The sequence below is a fragment of the Halichoerus grypus genome, chromosome X (genome assembly GCF_964656455.1).
Source record: "Halichoerus grypus chromosome X, mHalGry1.hap1.1, whole genome shotgun sequence".
NCBI classification, from domain to species: domain Eukaryota; kingdom Metazoa; phylum Chordata; class Mammalia; order Carnivora; family Phocidae; genus Halichoerus; species Halichoerus grypus.
Genome location: NC_135727.1, coordinates 124,337,895 through 124,354,953, shown reverse-complemented (window position 1 = coordinate 124,354,953; position 17,059 = coordinate 124,337,895). Strand labels below are relative to the sequence as shown.

At 43.4% G+C, this 17,059-nt stretch overlaps 1 protein-coding gene across 4 annotated transcripts in view; it reads right to left on the bottom strand.

Annotated features, from left to right (window-relative positions):
* Positions 1-17,059, bottom strand: part of ARHGAP6 (Rho GTPase activating protein 6) — a 242,810-nt gene that overhangs the window by 36,762 nt on the left and 188,989 nt on the right. For all 4 annotated transcript variants that reach the window (XM_078065257.1, XM_078065256.1, XM_078065258.1 and 1 more), the window contains exons 4-8: positions 12,740-12,996; positions 10,425-10,620; positions 5,505-5,560; positions 2,786-2,936; positions 1,589-1,737 (exon numbers count right to left, since the gene is read on the bottom strand). In XM_078065257.1, the coding sequence (XP_077921383.1) occupies positions 1,589-1,737; positions 2,786-2,936; positions 5,505-5,560; positions 10,425-10,620; positions 12,740-12,996 (809 nt within the window). The remainder of the gene's footprint in view (positions 1-1,588; positions 1,738-2,785; positions 2,937-5,504; positions 5,561-10,424; positions 10,621-12,739; positions 12,997-17,059) is intronic.

Below are 17,059 nucleotides of genomic sequence, written 5' to 3'. Positions count from 1 at the left end.
GGACTGAAAGAGTGTCTGAAAACGATTCTAAAAAAGCAAGAGTGGCTTCAGTTGGACTTCCTGCTTTGCTCGATGCCTTCTCAGTCCCCTAAGAGCCGACCGCCTGCTCACATCTTACTTCAGGAGCATCTGAGAAGCAGTGGCGTGCCGATGATTCTGCGGCTCGTGCTGCTTCTGCAGCTGGTAAAGGAGGACACCCAGACGGGGACTACAACTACTTAACAATTATGAGAATTACAGCATAGCCCTGGGACAGCTGCGTCTGCTAAAATAAGGTGTCAGGGCCGTATGATGAAGCCTGAAGCCAGCGAGGTTTCACTAATTATAAGTACGATAGAGACACATGGCTAATTCAGGAAAGTTCCATTCTCACACCAATAGCGAGGATGACGATGAGAAATGCAGAACTGCCTTTCTGGATTAAAGTGAAGAAAAAAAAATACATGACCAGGATTTTTAGGAAAGAAATTTGATAAATACAGAACTGAATCCACCATAGGGCTGAGCTCTGCTTAACAAGGATTTAAAAGAAAAGTTTCTGTGGTGAAATAAGTTTGGAATGCCTTTGGCCTCTTTGTGTTTGATTTATAATGAGCGTTAGCACAGGAAAGGGTCTGAGATCACCTGGGGAATCCAAGGTCAAGGAGAATTCATCTGCATTCTGACTGCATCGTTATCAAAAAGGGAAACAGAGCTCTTGTTAAGGTGAAGATTAAATAGGTTGCTTGTTAATTGGTCACCTAAAATTGAGGCCAGCATCTCCTTTGTCCAAGGGTGAAACCAAAAACTACCTTGAAGCATATGGGTGTGACCAAAGAGAAATGGAGCCCAGGACCTCAGATGGCCAGGGGGTGGAGTCACCCTAGGGCCCGAGTGGGGACCAGGTTCAACGAGAACATCCCAGGAGGGCCCATGGGACTGTGCAGAATCTGTCCAGTAGCCGACACCCTGTGGCATCCAGATGCATGGCGATAGCAGATCAGACCTTCTAGTTCCTTCTGGCTCCTTCTCCACCTGGTTTGGAAGCGGGACTGACTCTCCATGGCTTTAAGCCAGTCGATTTTGGGGGAGGGGTTTAAGGAGAGAAAGGACCTCTCAAAAGGAGGAGACTAGACTTCTAGCTATAGGGCAGATGGGAGCTTGAGGGACAAACAGGAAGCATAACGAGGTGACATCACATTTGGGCTCCAAGTTAAGGAAGCAAATCAAATTAATGACAAGGACAGCAATCTCCCCCCACCCCCATTACTCCATTTTTTCATGATTGTAAACCCCTGCGGAGCTCATTGCTCGTCTTCTTCACACAAATGGAAATTCAAGGTCTTGCGTAAAGCATCATCAGGGAAAATGACAGCCTTGTTTAGAAGCATTCTGGAAACACAGGACGTTAATGGCCTATGTGCTCTTAGGAACTGTCCCTCCCGAGAAAGGCCTGCACTAGTTCTCTTTTGACATCAATAGCTGGGTCAGGAAAGGGCAGGTGTCATTTCCTCCAGGTGAAACAGCTCATCAAATTGATGGCCCACTCTTCTACAACCGGGAAAAAGGAGGAGTCACAGCATCTAGGGCCGCGGGGGGCGCATCATACCTCTTGCCCATCCTTGCTGACGTTGTCATTGGCATGCCTGGCCACCATGGAGAGGAACTGCAGGAGGCGGTGGAGGGTGTCGCAGTTACAGGGAGGTAGAAGGTAGATGAGGAGCTGCAAGGTGCCCAGTTGTTCCTCTGGTTCCAGCACTAAGCAAGGCAAAAGGAGGCATTCTGAGTTAAGTTAAAGGGGCAACTCCCACCATTCAGGTTCTGAGAAGAGGCTCCTCTCCACCCGTTTCAGAAAGGGATTAGCCAGGCCAGTCACATTCCACTCCAACCATTCTCCCATTGGCTTAGCAACTGAGCGCAAGGTTCTGTGACGGACGTAAAGATAAAGTCGCCCTGGGGAAATGAAACATCTAGAGCGAACATTATCATCCCGGGGAGAAAGGTAGCTTAATTTCCCTTACTTGCTTCTCCCTCCCTTCCCTGGCATTACTCATCATTTACTTTGTGGATTGCAGTCTTTCATCTTCTGTAAATATTTACTAACAATGACTGGGAGTTGGTGAACATTCTAAAAGTTGAGTTTATAGCAGATTTGAGGCCCTTTTCTGTTGAGCAATCCACAAGGAATTGACTTTTTGTTGGCAATAACCAAAGACACGGCACAATGACAGTGTCTTCACTCTCTTCCGTGATCCTGTTTTAACTGTGGCACTGGAGGAAGGAAAATATGGAGGCTGTCACAGCTCTGGCCTGTTTCTCCTCCCCTCGTCCTCCTTTTCTCCTCCATGCCATCTGGGTCTATAGCCCTGGAGCAGCCATATTGAAAGCCCTGCCACTGGGCTATGTCATCCTGCTTTCCCTGGAATGTTGCCTGCCCCCTTTTCTCACTCTGGGTTCCTGTGGCTCCCTCCTTCCGCGTAACCAGAAACGCAAACTCATTTTGAGGCACAGACTCAATGTGAACTCTTGCTGTTCCTCCAAAGCATCAGTTTATAGCACTTTCTACTGCGCTGGGGTCATCTGAAAGCATCCCAAATTCTTCTTTATTTTATGGCAACTTTCTCCTTGCTAATTCTCCCCAGGGTAAATCTCAGAAAATTCCCCAAATACCCCACTCATTAGAGACCAATAAATAAGAACAACAACAAAAAACGTTATTGGGAAACACATGCACAAGGTTCGTCGAGGGAGTCGGACATCCCAGGAAATCCCAGGACGCGTTCCTGCAAATGGCCGTGTTACGCACAGAGAGTATTGATGAAGGCTGTGTACAGCTCCCTGGTGAGAAGGGGGTCCGGCATGTCCCTGAGGAACTCCTTCAGCAAGGCAGCAACATCGTGAACGCTGTGCTCTTCCTCCAGAGAGACATCGACCCCACGGTCAAACTCCTCACGTAACTGGAAAAATAATGGTTCAAGTGGCAGTCTTATGACACCATACCTCAACGTTCAGGGCCCAGCAAACCAAGTGTGGGGACATGCAGTATCTGGTCTTAAGCTTATACAGACACCGGAAAGGAGAAGAAAACAACATTTTGCCGTGATCTACAGAGTCTATGCAATCCAGCCATGAATATATATATTATGCATTATTAAATAAATGTATCTGTAGGTTTACTGTTAATGATGCAAGCAGAAGGGCTGGAGAATGACATCCAGAAGATTGGGAGGAAGAGCTGAGGGGTTAGGTCAAGGGTAAATGTGGGAGGGAGGAATTCATCTATCATCCAGCAGTTTTGCATGTCAGTGATCCTACCAGGTTGGAATTTTGACATTTTACAGAAATACTCAACAAGAAAGCAAGGTTTTTTGCTGCACATGATGAAATTAAGAACCCTGATAAGCCATTTGTGACTAAGGCTCGAAAGATGACAATTACTAAATAAAAGCTGTCTTAGATTTGTCAAAGTAGCCTTATTAACAATTCCCAAAAGGATTCCCTGACTTAATCGTTATCCTGGGTTTGTCAGCATTTATGACAACACGAAAACACGATAGCAAGACGAAGGGAGTCATAACTCTACACTCGACTTCCACGACCGACAGCTCAACTTCTTTGTATTGTTTTCTAGTGTAGAAATAATTCCGTGAGTTCCTGAATCTCCTCTATGCGATAAGCTTCTGTAAGAGTTTTATCAGTTCAATTACTCATTCACCCATTCATTCAACTTCCTGCGTACCGGGCCTTGGCACAGGGTCTCAAAGTACACTAGGGAACAAAGAGGCAACGTCCCTATCCTCCCCCAGCTCTCAGGCTGGTGAGCAACTGGTAATCCCATAGACGATTAATTAGCTGTTAATATTGTGACAACTGTTCTGAATAAAAAGTGTAGGGTGCTAAGAAGTGATGTTCAAGATAAAATGGTAAGTTAGGGCATATTTCACACTAGGAATCGAAGTCTCAATAACCACAAATCACATTTTGATTGGAAAATCCTTAAATAAATCTCTATGCCAAGGTTTTCCCTTTGGTGGATCCAGATATAACTGAGGGATAATTTCGGCCACTAGCCACCTCTCCACCTGATGAGAATGCCCATCACTGTCCCGAACTGCTCACTGATTCCAGGCAACTGTCATCAATGTATAGTAGGCAGCCAGAACGGAAGTCTCCCACTTGGCACCACTCCTTCCTCTGATCATTCAAACACGCCACGTTTCTCTCCTGAGCACACACATGAGCAGAAAGAACGGACCGTGGAAAGAGGCTTAATCTCAATTGTGGGATCTTGAGTTTAACATTGATCTTGAACTGAACCGGGAGTAAACTGTGTGATCTTGAATTAAGTTTCTTAATTTCTCTTAATTTCTCCAAGCCTCAAAAGAAGTGGGTGAAGGGGCTCCTCTCACAGCTGGTGGGTGGAATCAATAAGGAAATGTTTTGAAAATATTCTGCTGCTCTGCTCAGGCGGGAGGGCCCCAAAATGTTATCATGCTATCTTCCTTCTTGCTAGCCCTGTGGCCAAATGTTAAATGTTCCGTAGTCTCTTAGGTGACTATTGAAAATAAAGGCAATCCACCAAATAAACAGAAAAAGGACTCCTTTGGGAAGCCCCTTTTATCTTGACAAAAAAGAAGTATCAGGAGGCATTTATTTCAGTTAGTTTCAATTCTATGAACAAATATTTCTTCAGCTTCATCAACTAAAAATTATTTTCATTTGGCTTCATTTTTGAGTTGCTGAGTTTCTTACTTCTTTCTGTTGGGACCAACAGAGGAAACATCACTTTTTTTTTTATTAACATATAATGTATTGTTTGTTTCAGGGGTACAGGTCTGTGATTCATCAGTCTTGAAACATCATGTTTTAATTTTCTTTTAGCCAACAAACGAATTCTTTTTTTAAAGGGAGGTTTGCCTTTTGTGAAGCCCTCATGAACACAAATACCTGCCCGCTCACAGGAACCTATTCCCGAAGGTCTAGCATCTAACTTCTGTTGTGAGAATGTTGCACAGTGCTGAAGGAAACCAAGGGGCAAGGTCCCCACGAATAATGAGTTGGGGGGCTCAGCAGTTCCACGGAAACGTAGTAAGAATGATTTCTTTTTGAGAAAGTAAAACTGTAAACATAGCACCTCATATGAAGGGAACGTTAACGGCATCATTCATATTGCATTTTAGTAAAAATAAGTGTTAAACAATTGTCTTCTATTTATTATCCCTTCCTGATTAGGTGCTCTCTGAATCTCCTGCTTTTAAAGTTTCAATAAGAGGTTTATAAATTAGTTTTGTTTGGCTGCACATGCCAAACATTTTGATTCCAAGGGTTTGATCCTAACTCCATCACAACCTTTCTGAGCTTCTCAGTTGTTGCCTTTGACCTCTTGGGAGTCAATTACACTGTAATTGGTGGGAGGATACAGAAGAGCTACTCCAAAATGAATTTGCAGCAGCTGCAACTTTGCCGGAGGTAATTCAATTGAAAGTGAAGTGAAATGTACAATATAGTCTTCACTTTTAACTTACTTGTCTCACTCTCTTTTTTGAGCTTCCAACTCGGAATATCCCTACCGTCTGGAGGCCTGCAAAGAAGCAAACAAAATCAACAGTCTTGTTTCATGGCTCGAAACTGGAGGAAATCACCAAGGACATAGAATGCCAGCAACATGCAGAACAGTAACAGCACAACAGCGTGCACAAATGCTTGCTTAGTTATCCCGCATTAGACTCTGCAGGTGCCTTAAGCTTAGCCCTGTAAGCACCAGGGGCACATCACATTAAACGTTTCTGAGGAAAAACTTTTCATGTGATATTATGTATTCCGCATCTTCTCCATATGAAAAAAGTAACATTTTCTTCATCATTCAGAATAATTACTTAAACATGCATTTTTTAAAAAAATTTTATTTGACAGAGAGAGACACAGCGAGAGAGGGAACACAAGCAGGGGGAGTGGGAGAGGGAGAAGCAGGCTTCCCGCGGAGCAGGGAGCCCGATGTGGGGCTCGATCCCAGGACCCTGGGACCATGACCTGAGCTGAAGGCAGACGCTTAACAACTGAGCCACCCAGGCACCCTTAAACATGTATTTTATATGAATTCTTAGCTCTTTATCGATGTTAAAAATAGATATTTATTCTTTCACTGATTATAATTAAAACAAGTACTTATTAAAGAAAATCTATAAAATGCAGAAAAATGTAAAAGATAATATACTTTTAAAAATACCTGATGTAGAAATAACCACTCTTAATATTTTGTTTTATTTCTATCCAGTCTTTTCTCCATGTATGTATGTGTGTATTTTTCTTTTTACATAGTTGAGCCAGAGTTTTCTTTGATTCAGGTTTGATTTTTTTGGGGGGGAGGGACAAGAATACTTCCTAAGAAGTATTACGTACTTCCTTCCTTCAGGGGGCACAGAATGTCTGAATGACTCTCCTTTTCCTATGCAAGACATTAATCATCGCCACTGATGATCATCATCTACATTTATTTTTTTATCGGTGGCTCATTTTCTCTTCATTTGGGATAATCGGTTATGAGGGTGATGCTGGTTTGGAGCCACCAAGGGACATTTTGTAGCCACGTGAAGAGAGCTGGCCTGAGAGTAAAGCCAGCAAACAGACTCATGCTCTCCGAGCATCATTTGAATCCTGGATCCAGCTGTGCCTGAATTTAGATATAATACTGAGACTTGCAGTATGTAAATAGGATTTTTTTGGGGGGGTGCTTTGCTTAATCTAATTTTATCTGGGTTCCTCTCTCGTGCCACTGAAAGAGTTTGGACTAGTACAACATATAATCACATTGGAAAGAATTACAATCTTCATAACATTATTTCTTTTCATCCAGAACCAACGTAAACATCTTAATTTGTTTAAATCATGTTTTAGATCTCTTGGTAGAACTTTGCAGTTTTCTTTATAGAAGTTTCCTGCTTCTTCTTACAGATATTCTGGGTATATTTTTGTTATTAATAGGAATGAATTATTTTATTGTTAGAGTATATAACTGATTATTGCTCTTATATAGGAAATAGGTATCTTTCTGTATATTTATTTTATGGCCTTGCCAACTTATGTATTAAGTATAATCCCTTTTTGGTTGGTTTTCCAGGGCTTTTTAGTTAGAAAAGATAGCATCTATAATTACAAACTCATTTATAAATATAATTATAAATCCATAAATCTCATTTATCAGTTCTCTATCTTATAAATGGTATCCTGAACTTCCAGAATAATTTGACAGAATCATGGTGAGAGGCTAATTATTGCTGATTTGCATAATCACATGTTGGTGCTTGCCCTTGGGTAGGATTTTGTTCTGCACCTATTTTCTGAAAACTTCTGTACCTTCCTTGTTGCTGCTCTCAGTTTGTCTTCCTCACAAGTGAGGCCAACCCCTAGCCTAATCTATTGCTTCTACCTCTCTGGGAGCTTGTGAACAGGATAATCGGGCTATTTAGAATCATTCCAGAATTATACTTTTTCACCTGCAAAAGGAGCATAATGAGTATCCGCCTGAATAGTTATGCAATGATTCAATTAATTAAGGCATATAGAGTTCTTCGAATCATATCTGGCATCTATTATAGAGAGAAACAGACCCTGATTGAACTGAATGAGTCTCCTTTGCACAACAGAGAAAACTGTAATATAATAGCAATTTTAATTTTGGCTACATTTATTTTCTTAGTTTCTGATGGCTTCTGAAGAGTTGAATTTTCTACATAAGTGAAATATCATAAGGGCATTTCCTACACAGGCGGGACTATTCATTCACCTGAATCCCTCCAGACTCTTCAGAAATGCCCATTTCAATGACATTATCTCCCCAATTAGAGTACTTTCTCGCTCGGCAAAAATGACTGTAATTGAAAAAATAACGAGTTAGTGATCAAGTGCTATAGTTCCTATGTATCTCAATTGGTTAGAACCTGTTTTAAGTTTTTAAAATATGTATTTGTTTGCTTGTTTGTTTCTAGGCAGAGCAACTGACAGCCTTCAGAAGGCCAATGCCATTCTCACATAAGAGAGAGAGATGGTGATTTTTCTCAAAGAGCAGATACAGTCCAGGCATTTAGTAACCTTGACTTAAGACAGTCACTGATAGAACCAGGCGTCCACCCAAAAAGGCACTGACCTGGCAAAGGAACGTGACTTTGCTCTGGCCTGTCCCAGAAATCGACGCGATCACCTTTCTCTCCTTTTCATCAGAAACTGGAATGGAAACATGACCCCAGAGCACTTGGATCTCAGGCTTAGGGAATTCAAGGAAAGAGGGCAGCAGAATAAGCAGGACGCCCCACCCTACAATCAGCCCAAATCCCAGAAATGCAACAGGGCTTGAGTCTCCACTATGTTGTCTGGTTTTGGTGGTGGTGGTGGTGTTTTTTTAAATTTGTGCTTCTGGGAAGTTGAGGATGCTTAAGGAATTTTGAGCTAATAGTACAGAAAGCATCTGGGTGAAGTGTAAGTGGGGAAGGGTGCTATATACACACAGAGTCAAGATAACTGCTCAAGACCAATTGTGGAGGGAATGAAAAGATCTTCGACAAATGTTTATAAGGCTAAAGTGACTCAAACTCTTTCCTACCCATTTGCCAAACGGGCAAATAAAGTCTTATGAAAGAATTGTTTTTGAGGCTTGCTCCTTTTTCATTGGTTTCAAGTGACCAAGATTAATGTCCGTTTGCATTTGAATATGTCTTGTATTTTTCTGGAGCTAAACACCATGGAAACCAGGAGCAGAATCAGGTCCTTGAAAAGATAATCTTCTTTCTTTTAGGCCCTACACTGCATGTTAACCATTCCAAGAAAGAAAGAACCGTCCAGTTTTTTAGTAAGCTTCAAGGAAATACTATTTTACAAATTATAATTCATGAAAATTCATTTTCAGAAAGAAAATAGAAAGACATACCAAGTTTTCTTTCACATAAGCAGTTACTCAGCCTGGCACTGGATTTTTGCAGGATTGGAGTAGAATTTTCTCACTTAGGACTCTTTAAACTGCTTACAGTTCACTCTCTACATTCTTTATAGGGAAAAACTATAATTATAAAAGTATGAGTCTCTTTTTCTACCTCACAGTGAAATTTAGGCTGAATTTACATATTCGCAGTACTGAACACTTTCATTGCTAAGCTATTTTAAAAAATAATTCCGTGCAAGTAATATTTATTGAACACCTACATTGTATTAATCATGATACTAAGTGTTGGGAATTCGAAATGACTAAGGCATTTTCCTTGACGCCCAGTGTGCTTTCCCAGGAGAAGAGACAGATAGATACACACATACACACAGGTACATATAAAAATTTTGTATAGAGGGGTGCCTGGGTGCCGCAGTCAGTTGAGCATCCGACTCTTGGTTTTGGCTCAGGTTGTGATCTCAGGGTCGTGAGATCGAGCCCCGTGTCAGGCTCCAGGCTCAGTGGGGAGTCTGCTTGGGTTTCTCTCCCTCTCCCTCTCCCCCTCCCCCCAGTCGTGCTCTCTCTCTCTCTCAAATAAATAAATCTTTAAAAAATTTTGTATAGACAAATAAACCTTCAATACATATTAACTTTGTTAAGTCATCCATATGTTATCTGGTGATTAAGATATTTAGATAGCTCCTTAATCATTTTTTACAGTCCCCCTTACACTGAAAAAATTAGATGAGAATATTAACAGTAGTTATGTCTCCATGATAGCCTCAGAATTTGCTTTGCTTTTCTGTTTCTTGCTTTATCACAATGAGTGTATTATTTTATAGTAAAAAAGCAATTAACTTTTCTCATGTCCATAAGATGCATGCTAACAGTACAGGAAACACATTCAGGTTATGGAAATGGCAGTTTGATGAGCCAAAAGTCTACATTTCAGAAAAACTTTTAAAGAAGTATATTTTTAGGTCAGCATATTAATTGGAATAGAGTTGCTCAAGGGTCATTATGAAGAAGTTTGAAGTGGACACCTTTCCATAAAAATGCAAACAGCAATATAGAAAAGCTGTTGTCAAAAGCCATGTATTTTCTATTCACTTAAGGAATGTTTGCAAATCTTTTTTTTTTTTTTTTTTTTTAGAAGCTGGACTCTTATTTTTTAAAGGAAGCCTTGCTAGTAATGTCGATGCCTAAAAAAGATGAAAGTGGCTGGGCTCTGTTTGAAGGGAGGCTTGGGGACAGACCCAGCCCAACAGATCTTGGCCTCCGGCTCACATCTGAGGACCCTTGGGTGTTGGGCAGCCTGAACACCATCGAGTTGATTTTTGTCCCCCGCAATCTTGTTTAGCCCAGTACTCTCTAAAGCACACACTCAGATTTATAAGCTTTCTTCGCAAAGGAAATTTAAGCCCAGAGTCTGAGCAAATGAACAAAGCATTGAACTTGGGCACTTAAATCCATGAAGCTTGAATAAATGAGAGTCTCTCATACTTGATCACTGCCAGACAAGTCTGCTTACCATGTTTTTCTAGATGCTGACAGCAGCTGTCCACCAGCCTGGGGACCTGTCTGTAAATGGGATTCAGACTGAGTTTCTTATCTCTGGCTTTTTCTTTTTTACTCTGAGCCTCAGCAGGCAAGGAGAGTTGTAATGCTTCTAGCAGTCGAGACTGATTGTCATCAAGATCTGTGATAGAATCCACTGACATCGCGCCCTGCAAATCATACACAGACGTGAACAAAGAGCGTGGATGGAGAAAACAAGAGCAAGTTCCCTCACACGCTAGCCAATAACGCTTTTGCCCAGGACTGTGTGTCACCCTTGAAATAACGCCACTTCATTCAATCACGCTCTTCGTACATTAAAAGGAAAACGGCCAACGCCTCTTGAAAAAGTGAGGAAACTACCACAACAAGCTAAGGGAATGGCAGTTACAATTTCCACAAACAACATTCGCCAGTGTTAGACGAGAGAGGGCGGACATCGAGTTGTAATATTTTGACCCAACCACTTCATTTGTTGAAACAAGAAAAAAATCACATACATGCTCGATGAATGAGGTAAAGTCAGAGAAGCCTTGCAAATAAAAACCAAGCATCTCAACTATGACTCTAGGAAGCAGATTTTTAACATTGGATTCCATGGAACAGTCTTAGTTGGGTTTCCCCCAGAACTGGCACAAAGAACTTTATCAGGGACATGGTCCCGGGAGACAGCTGTAGGGGGTGGGGGAACGAGAAAAGGGAGGGAGGGCAGCGGATGAAGAGCATCACCCAGCCTATGACAAGCCCGTGGGCAGCTGGTGCCCAAGCACCCTGGGGACCTCTGGGAGACAGTGTGGGTCAAGCACCTCAGAGCTAACTGTGCTGGGGAGCAAGTGTGCTGGGCTATTTATACCACAAGCCTCAAGAGTCATTGATTAAGGGCAACTTCTGGTAGGGGCCGGGAGGTGACGTTCAATGTCTCGGCACTTGCAGCCTATCACCTGCGTGGGTGGGTGCCTCTGGCCATCAGAGAAAGCCCTTGGCAGGGGTGAGGTGCTGGCAGGTGGAAGGAGGGCTCTGGCATGCTGGGACTGGGAAAGGCCGAGTGGAAGGGAGCAGGGCACCGGCCGTGTCTACACGGCCAAGCCCCCCCCACCACCCGCCCCCGATGAAGCGGAGAGGAAGGGGCTCGCTGCTGGTATCCTAGCAAGGCCTGGCCAGAGGAGAGGGCATCTGGGAGGCCCGCTGCCTGGGCTCCAGATTCCCAGAGAGCTCACATGTGGAGTTTGGGTGTTACAGCCTTAGGACACGCAGTCTGAGAGATGATGATAAGACTGCAAGAACAGTTCCATCACATACATTTAAATATCCTGGAAAGTCATCATTTCTCCACTTTTAAACACAGCCAAAGCCTTGAAAAACAGCGGCGGCTCAGGTGCCCCTTTATCTTGGAGAGGTCTCGAATGTGGATTTTAAGTGGGAAGTGTTTGGGGTTTTTTTGGGGGGGGGGTTTCAGTAGGGCAGTAGTGAGTGGCTGGAGGTGGCAAAGATTTGGGGGTCTCCAGGCAAGAGGAAAAGGAGAGAAGATCTCCCAGTGACTTAGGAAATTTTTAGAGATGCTTATCAACTGACTCAGCCGATCACCAACCAGTTTGCCTGAGAACTCAGCTTTCCTGGATTGAAACAGGGAATCTGAGATAAGAAATAACACAGTGCCTAGAACATAGCACTCACTCAATACATGGTACTGTGTTCTTAGAGTATTAATTTGAAAGAGGACATATGTGCCCTTTCTCTCTCTCTCTCTATATATATATATATGATATATGATATATCAGATATATGATATATGATATACAATATATATGTAGGTTTCTTGTGAAAAAAAAAGCTCCATTGATTAAAAAAAAAAAAAAAACTCGTCACTTACGAGGACTGGCAGCCAGGTGGCTGGGGGGCCAGGCGTGGTTCTTGGACTAGAGATGAAGACAGTAACAAAACCACCCGGCCCCGCCCTCCAGCCTCACAGTCTCGAGGGCAAGTCTGGTGGTAGGACAGAAGATGAAGCTAGAGCACGGTCAACAGTGATGTTGTAGAATGTTCAGGACATCACGGGGCACACACGTGGGGAACCAAGGGGGGCACCCAGCAGCTCTGAGAGCGGCCGGAAAAAGGCTTTGAGGCTGTGTCACGTGCCCCACGGCCCGGGGCACGCTGTCCCCGAATGGGGTCACTGACAGGTCCCTGGACTCCATTTCCAGTTTTCCCAAGAGCAGAGGTTCAGAGAATAACCCTGTAATGCTTCGGTTGTTTTAGCGGTGGTGTCAGAGAAAGTACTGGCCAACTCACCCTCCTCCTGGCCCGAGGAGCTGGTTCTGGGGTGTTCGGGGACGTTGACTCATTTGGCGTTTCCGAGGTGGAGCTGAGAGATGAGTTACTGCTTGAGAGTTCTTTGTTTTGTCTTTTACTTCCAAACGGGAGGAGGGAAGCCACAAAATCAGACGCATCCTTCTGCTCGTCCCTCTGCGAGTCCTGCTTGAGTTTATAGGCCCGGTCATTTGCAATGACTTGGGATAAGGGCATTCCAAATGCCTGGGGGATGAATTCTGCAATCAAAAAAACAAACACTCACTTTCAGACATGACTGGGCCGGTGAAGGCTCTCACTCACGCTTCAGACCCAAGGGCAGACGTAGTCAAATGACCGTTTCCTGAAGAATTGATTCTTCAATCAAAATACAGGGATGACTTCTGTATGTATCAGAGTGGCCAAAGTTTCTATTTCTATCAAGTAGGCCGGTATGTACAAAGAACGTGGGTTTTTAGAAATCTAGGCCTCTCGTTTTTTCCCCCACATATCTCAAGTATGTTTTAAAGGAAATAACTTTATGGATAAATGTGACATTTTTGATAGACTGTACACAATGCTTCATCCTCACAAGGACACAATTTTATGAACTGTTAGTCTTTGAGGTATGTGTCTCAAGAGCCCCCAGAACTTACAAGGCGTGAGAAGGCTGCGTGCATCCGTTTATTCCACAGGGACTCACTGAACAGCTACCACGATGGGAGTACAAAGCTTACAAGAGGTGTAGTGCTCGCTCTTGAAGGGTCCAGAGTAAGGGGCGGGTGGGGGAGTGGGAGTCAGATAGGTAAATAATTACACAGGTGGCTGTCGGGTGTTACAATGGAGAGATGCCTGGAGCAAAGACCTAAGTTCAGTTAAGTGGATCCACTTTGGGGTTCCCAGTAAAAGAGCCAGTACGTGAGTGAGGACCCGAGAGGCAGGGGAGCAGCTCATGGGGAGTCTGCTCCCCCCCCCCCGCCCCTGTTCCTTGTCCCCCACAGGCTGCCTCCAGTTGCTGGGCTGGGGATGTTGCTCTCACGATCTATACTCAAGCCATTCTGCCGGCCCATGTAGAAGTAGACTCTCACCACTAAATAACCAGTGAAGGGCCCAAAATACAATGTGTTAAATCCCTTAGTAAGGATAATTTGGGGCAAGGAGCACAGTGCAGAAATCTACCTCTTTATTTGGAGATGGACACACAGTTGCTTTCTGAATCACTGATCCATATGTATGCACCTACATTGTAAGCACACTGATACTTAGGGCCAGGCATCTTTTGGGCACTATTTTAGATTTATGCTGAAAAGCATTCATAATTAGATTAAATGCATTATTTCTTTTAGACTCAAAATTACATCTCCTAGCAGCAGAATATGGGAGTCTAGCCTCTCCCTTGTTTTTATAACCCCTATGAATAAAACCAGAATGATCAAGGGAAAACAATTTCTTTGTTTGGGTTGTTTGTTCTTTGAAAGAAAAGGCTAACTTTAAATCAGGTGGAAAGAGGCTTTAAAAGGCTTTCTTCCTTGATCCATGGCAACATTTTAACATCACTGGGCTGATGGCCAAGTCTACATTAAAAGCAGAAATGGCACTTAAGAAGGCTGCACCTTTGGTTCCATCAAAACATGCAGTCTGTTTTGAAGTGAAAAATCAAAACGTCAGCATTTTGGGATTTTCGGAGGATGCTTACCATTCTCGATCGACAAACTAGGTGGCATACGATAGTAATACAAACAAAACTTTCGGCATGTTTTTGAGTGATCAATGTAGCCAGCGTAGCAAGACCCAAGACTCACTATTGACAGAAGGCCATCTTCACTACTAGCACAGTTAGAATACCAGACCACGAGCTGTGCACCCTGGGGTGTATGGTGTAAATCAGCACTGTCTTGTCTATGGGAATAATCAAAGAGTCTTGCTTCAGAAAACCCGCGGCAAGTCTAGAGATCTGCAGATGCCAAGGCTGACAGCTATGCGGAATACACAAAAACCGTGGGGGGGGGGGGAATAACAACAGCAGAAAGGACAGCAATAAATGTATTGAGCGGCATGTGTCTGCTCACTTAGGCACGCTCTCTGCAGGGATTTCGTAGGAGATGGGGACTACTGACTCCTCTCTTAGCCAGTTTTGCCACGTAAGGAAAACCAATCGGACTCATTTAGAGTTTCTAATATCCCTAGAAAAAAGAAGAAAACTGGTTCTCTTTGGTATCTGTCATTTTCAGTGTCCCAAAGTCTGCCACTTCCCTTGCAAATTGGAATAACGGAACACAAATTAAACAGATGGGATACATGAAGTCATTCTTCCCAGTTTTTCTTTCTCTTTGATTCTCACTCAAGAGATGACCTGCTAACAGATTTTTATTTTTCCCTAATAGTCTTTCTTTCCTGGTGGAGTTTATTTATTCTTTCAGTGATAGAGTTTTGATGTGGTCTCTTGTTTCTTGTTGCTTTCTCTTGAGAACCTTTACAGGCTTCAGAAAGGAGGCCTCTCTATGCCCTAAACTTGTGTTGCAGTGTCTAGACTCTGGAAAATTCTAGGCAGGATTCCTTGAATATGACTGCTTCTCAAAATGTGGCTATTGTGAAATGGAGAACTCATCACAAGTCTATTTAGCAAAACCCTCCTCATGTGTAAATAAAATGTTGGGCACACATGCTTATCTGTGGACTCAAAGCTCTTCTCTCGGGGAAAAAACCCTGGAGACTCTGTGTTGATAGGGTGAATACAGTTGATAATAGGTTTTTAAAACCAGATGGACATTTCCCAAGACTCAGTGTTCTGGGGCCAGGCACAGGGTGTATCATGTTCTAATCTACAGTATGTGTTCACCAAGGAGACTGCTTCCCCTGCTGCGCTCATTAGTAGCAACTGTGTGCTCTCCCAGCCCATGAACTGTGGGGCCAGGAGGTGGCATGCCATCCTCTGGCTCCCTACCGCCACTTCCAGATCTGCACCTTCCCACTGTGTGGCAGAAACCCGCTATCACAAGGTTTCTCTTGTCTCCTGCCCATTGCTCTCTTCTCTTGGCACTGACTGACCTGTGGTCAGACCCCCAAGCTACCGTCACACTTGGAGGCTTGGATGTCTACCTAAAGGCCCATCTAATTCTCCATCCTCCCATCTCCTTGACCGTCTCCTCTCCTCTTTTTTCCTGCATGTCACCTTTTCCACTCACTCCCTTGGTCCCATCCTGGAGCCTTGTCCTCCCCAAAAGGGATTCCACCTCGAGAATCAGGCTTCCTCCCTCCACTCTTGTCTTATTCTCCCTCCCAAGTTCATGTTCCACACTGCAGTGTGGTGATCTGTTGAAACACACCATTAAGATGCGCCCTCCTTAATGCACCTTGATGGTGTCTCAATGTTCTCAGCATGCAGACCAAACACCATGCGGAGCGCACACAGCCCTGTGTGAGGTGGCCCCTTCTTATTCTCTCCTGGGATCACGCTCCCCCGGGTTCTCTCCTTTCCAGTAACAGCACTCAAAGACAGCATTCGATACATTCTCCTTGAGAATGTCTACATAGTGATAGCTGATACTTGATTTTTTTACTGCTATTTATTATGATGCAAAATAAAGTTGTATCAACTATTCCTATCGAGTGCTACATCATACCTGGCGTGTAGGAACATACTCGGACACTGAGGAACAATAAGACATGGCATGATACTATTTCAGCCTAAAGAACGGTGCCAGACCCGAATTATCCCCAGATTTCATGTCAATAAATATACGGCATAGTCTGAAATACCCTGTGAAGCGGGGACCTATCTCCCAGACGTATGCCACAGTAAAACCTATGCCCCCTGCGCTCTGACCAGGAACCACATGAACTGGAACAAAGTAGCTATTTTAAAATCTTTTCCCCACAAGTGATTTCTTTTTGACCCACGAAAGAAATTTGCTGAAGTTCTGAAAGTTTAAAAACTGTTTTTTTGGTTGCCAAGTAATTTAACTAAGAGAAATTAAGGACCTGGAACTCTTCTGGATGAAAATATGTTTTCCCACCCAGCCTCCATCTTGAATTCGTTTCCATATGGAATTCAAGAGTCGTATGGGCACTGGCTGAAGTGGCAGGAGGGACACAGGAGTGTCACATGATCTGCCGTGTTTGATGTCAAGGCAATTAAATAAAATACATGACATGATTCACTCTGATTGAATCAATTAATCCAGCAGCATATCAAACACTTAATGAATCACTCTTTATTGGGAGAGCAATTGGGTTCTAAAAAGCTGCTCCTATTTATTTTTAGATGACCTAACCCAAGAGGTCACTGAGAGCTTCCTGTTTTCCTTCTTTTACTTTTGGACT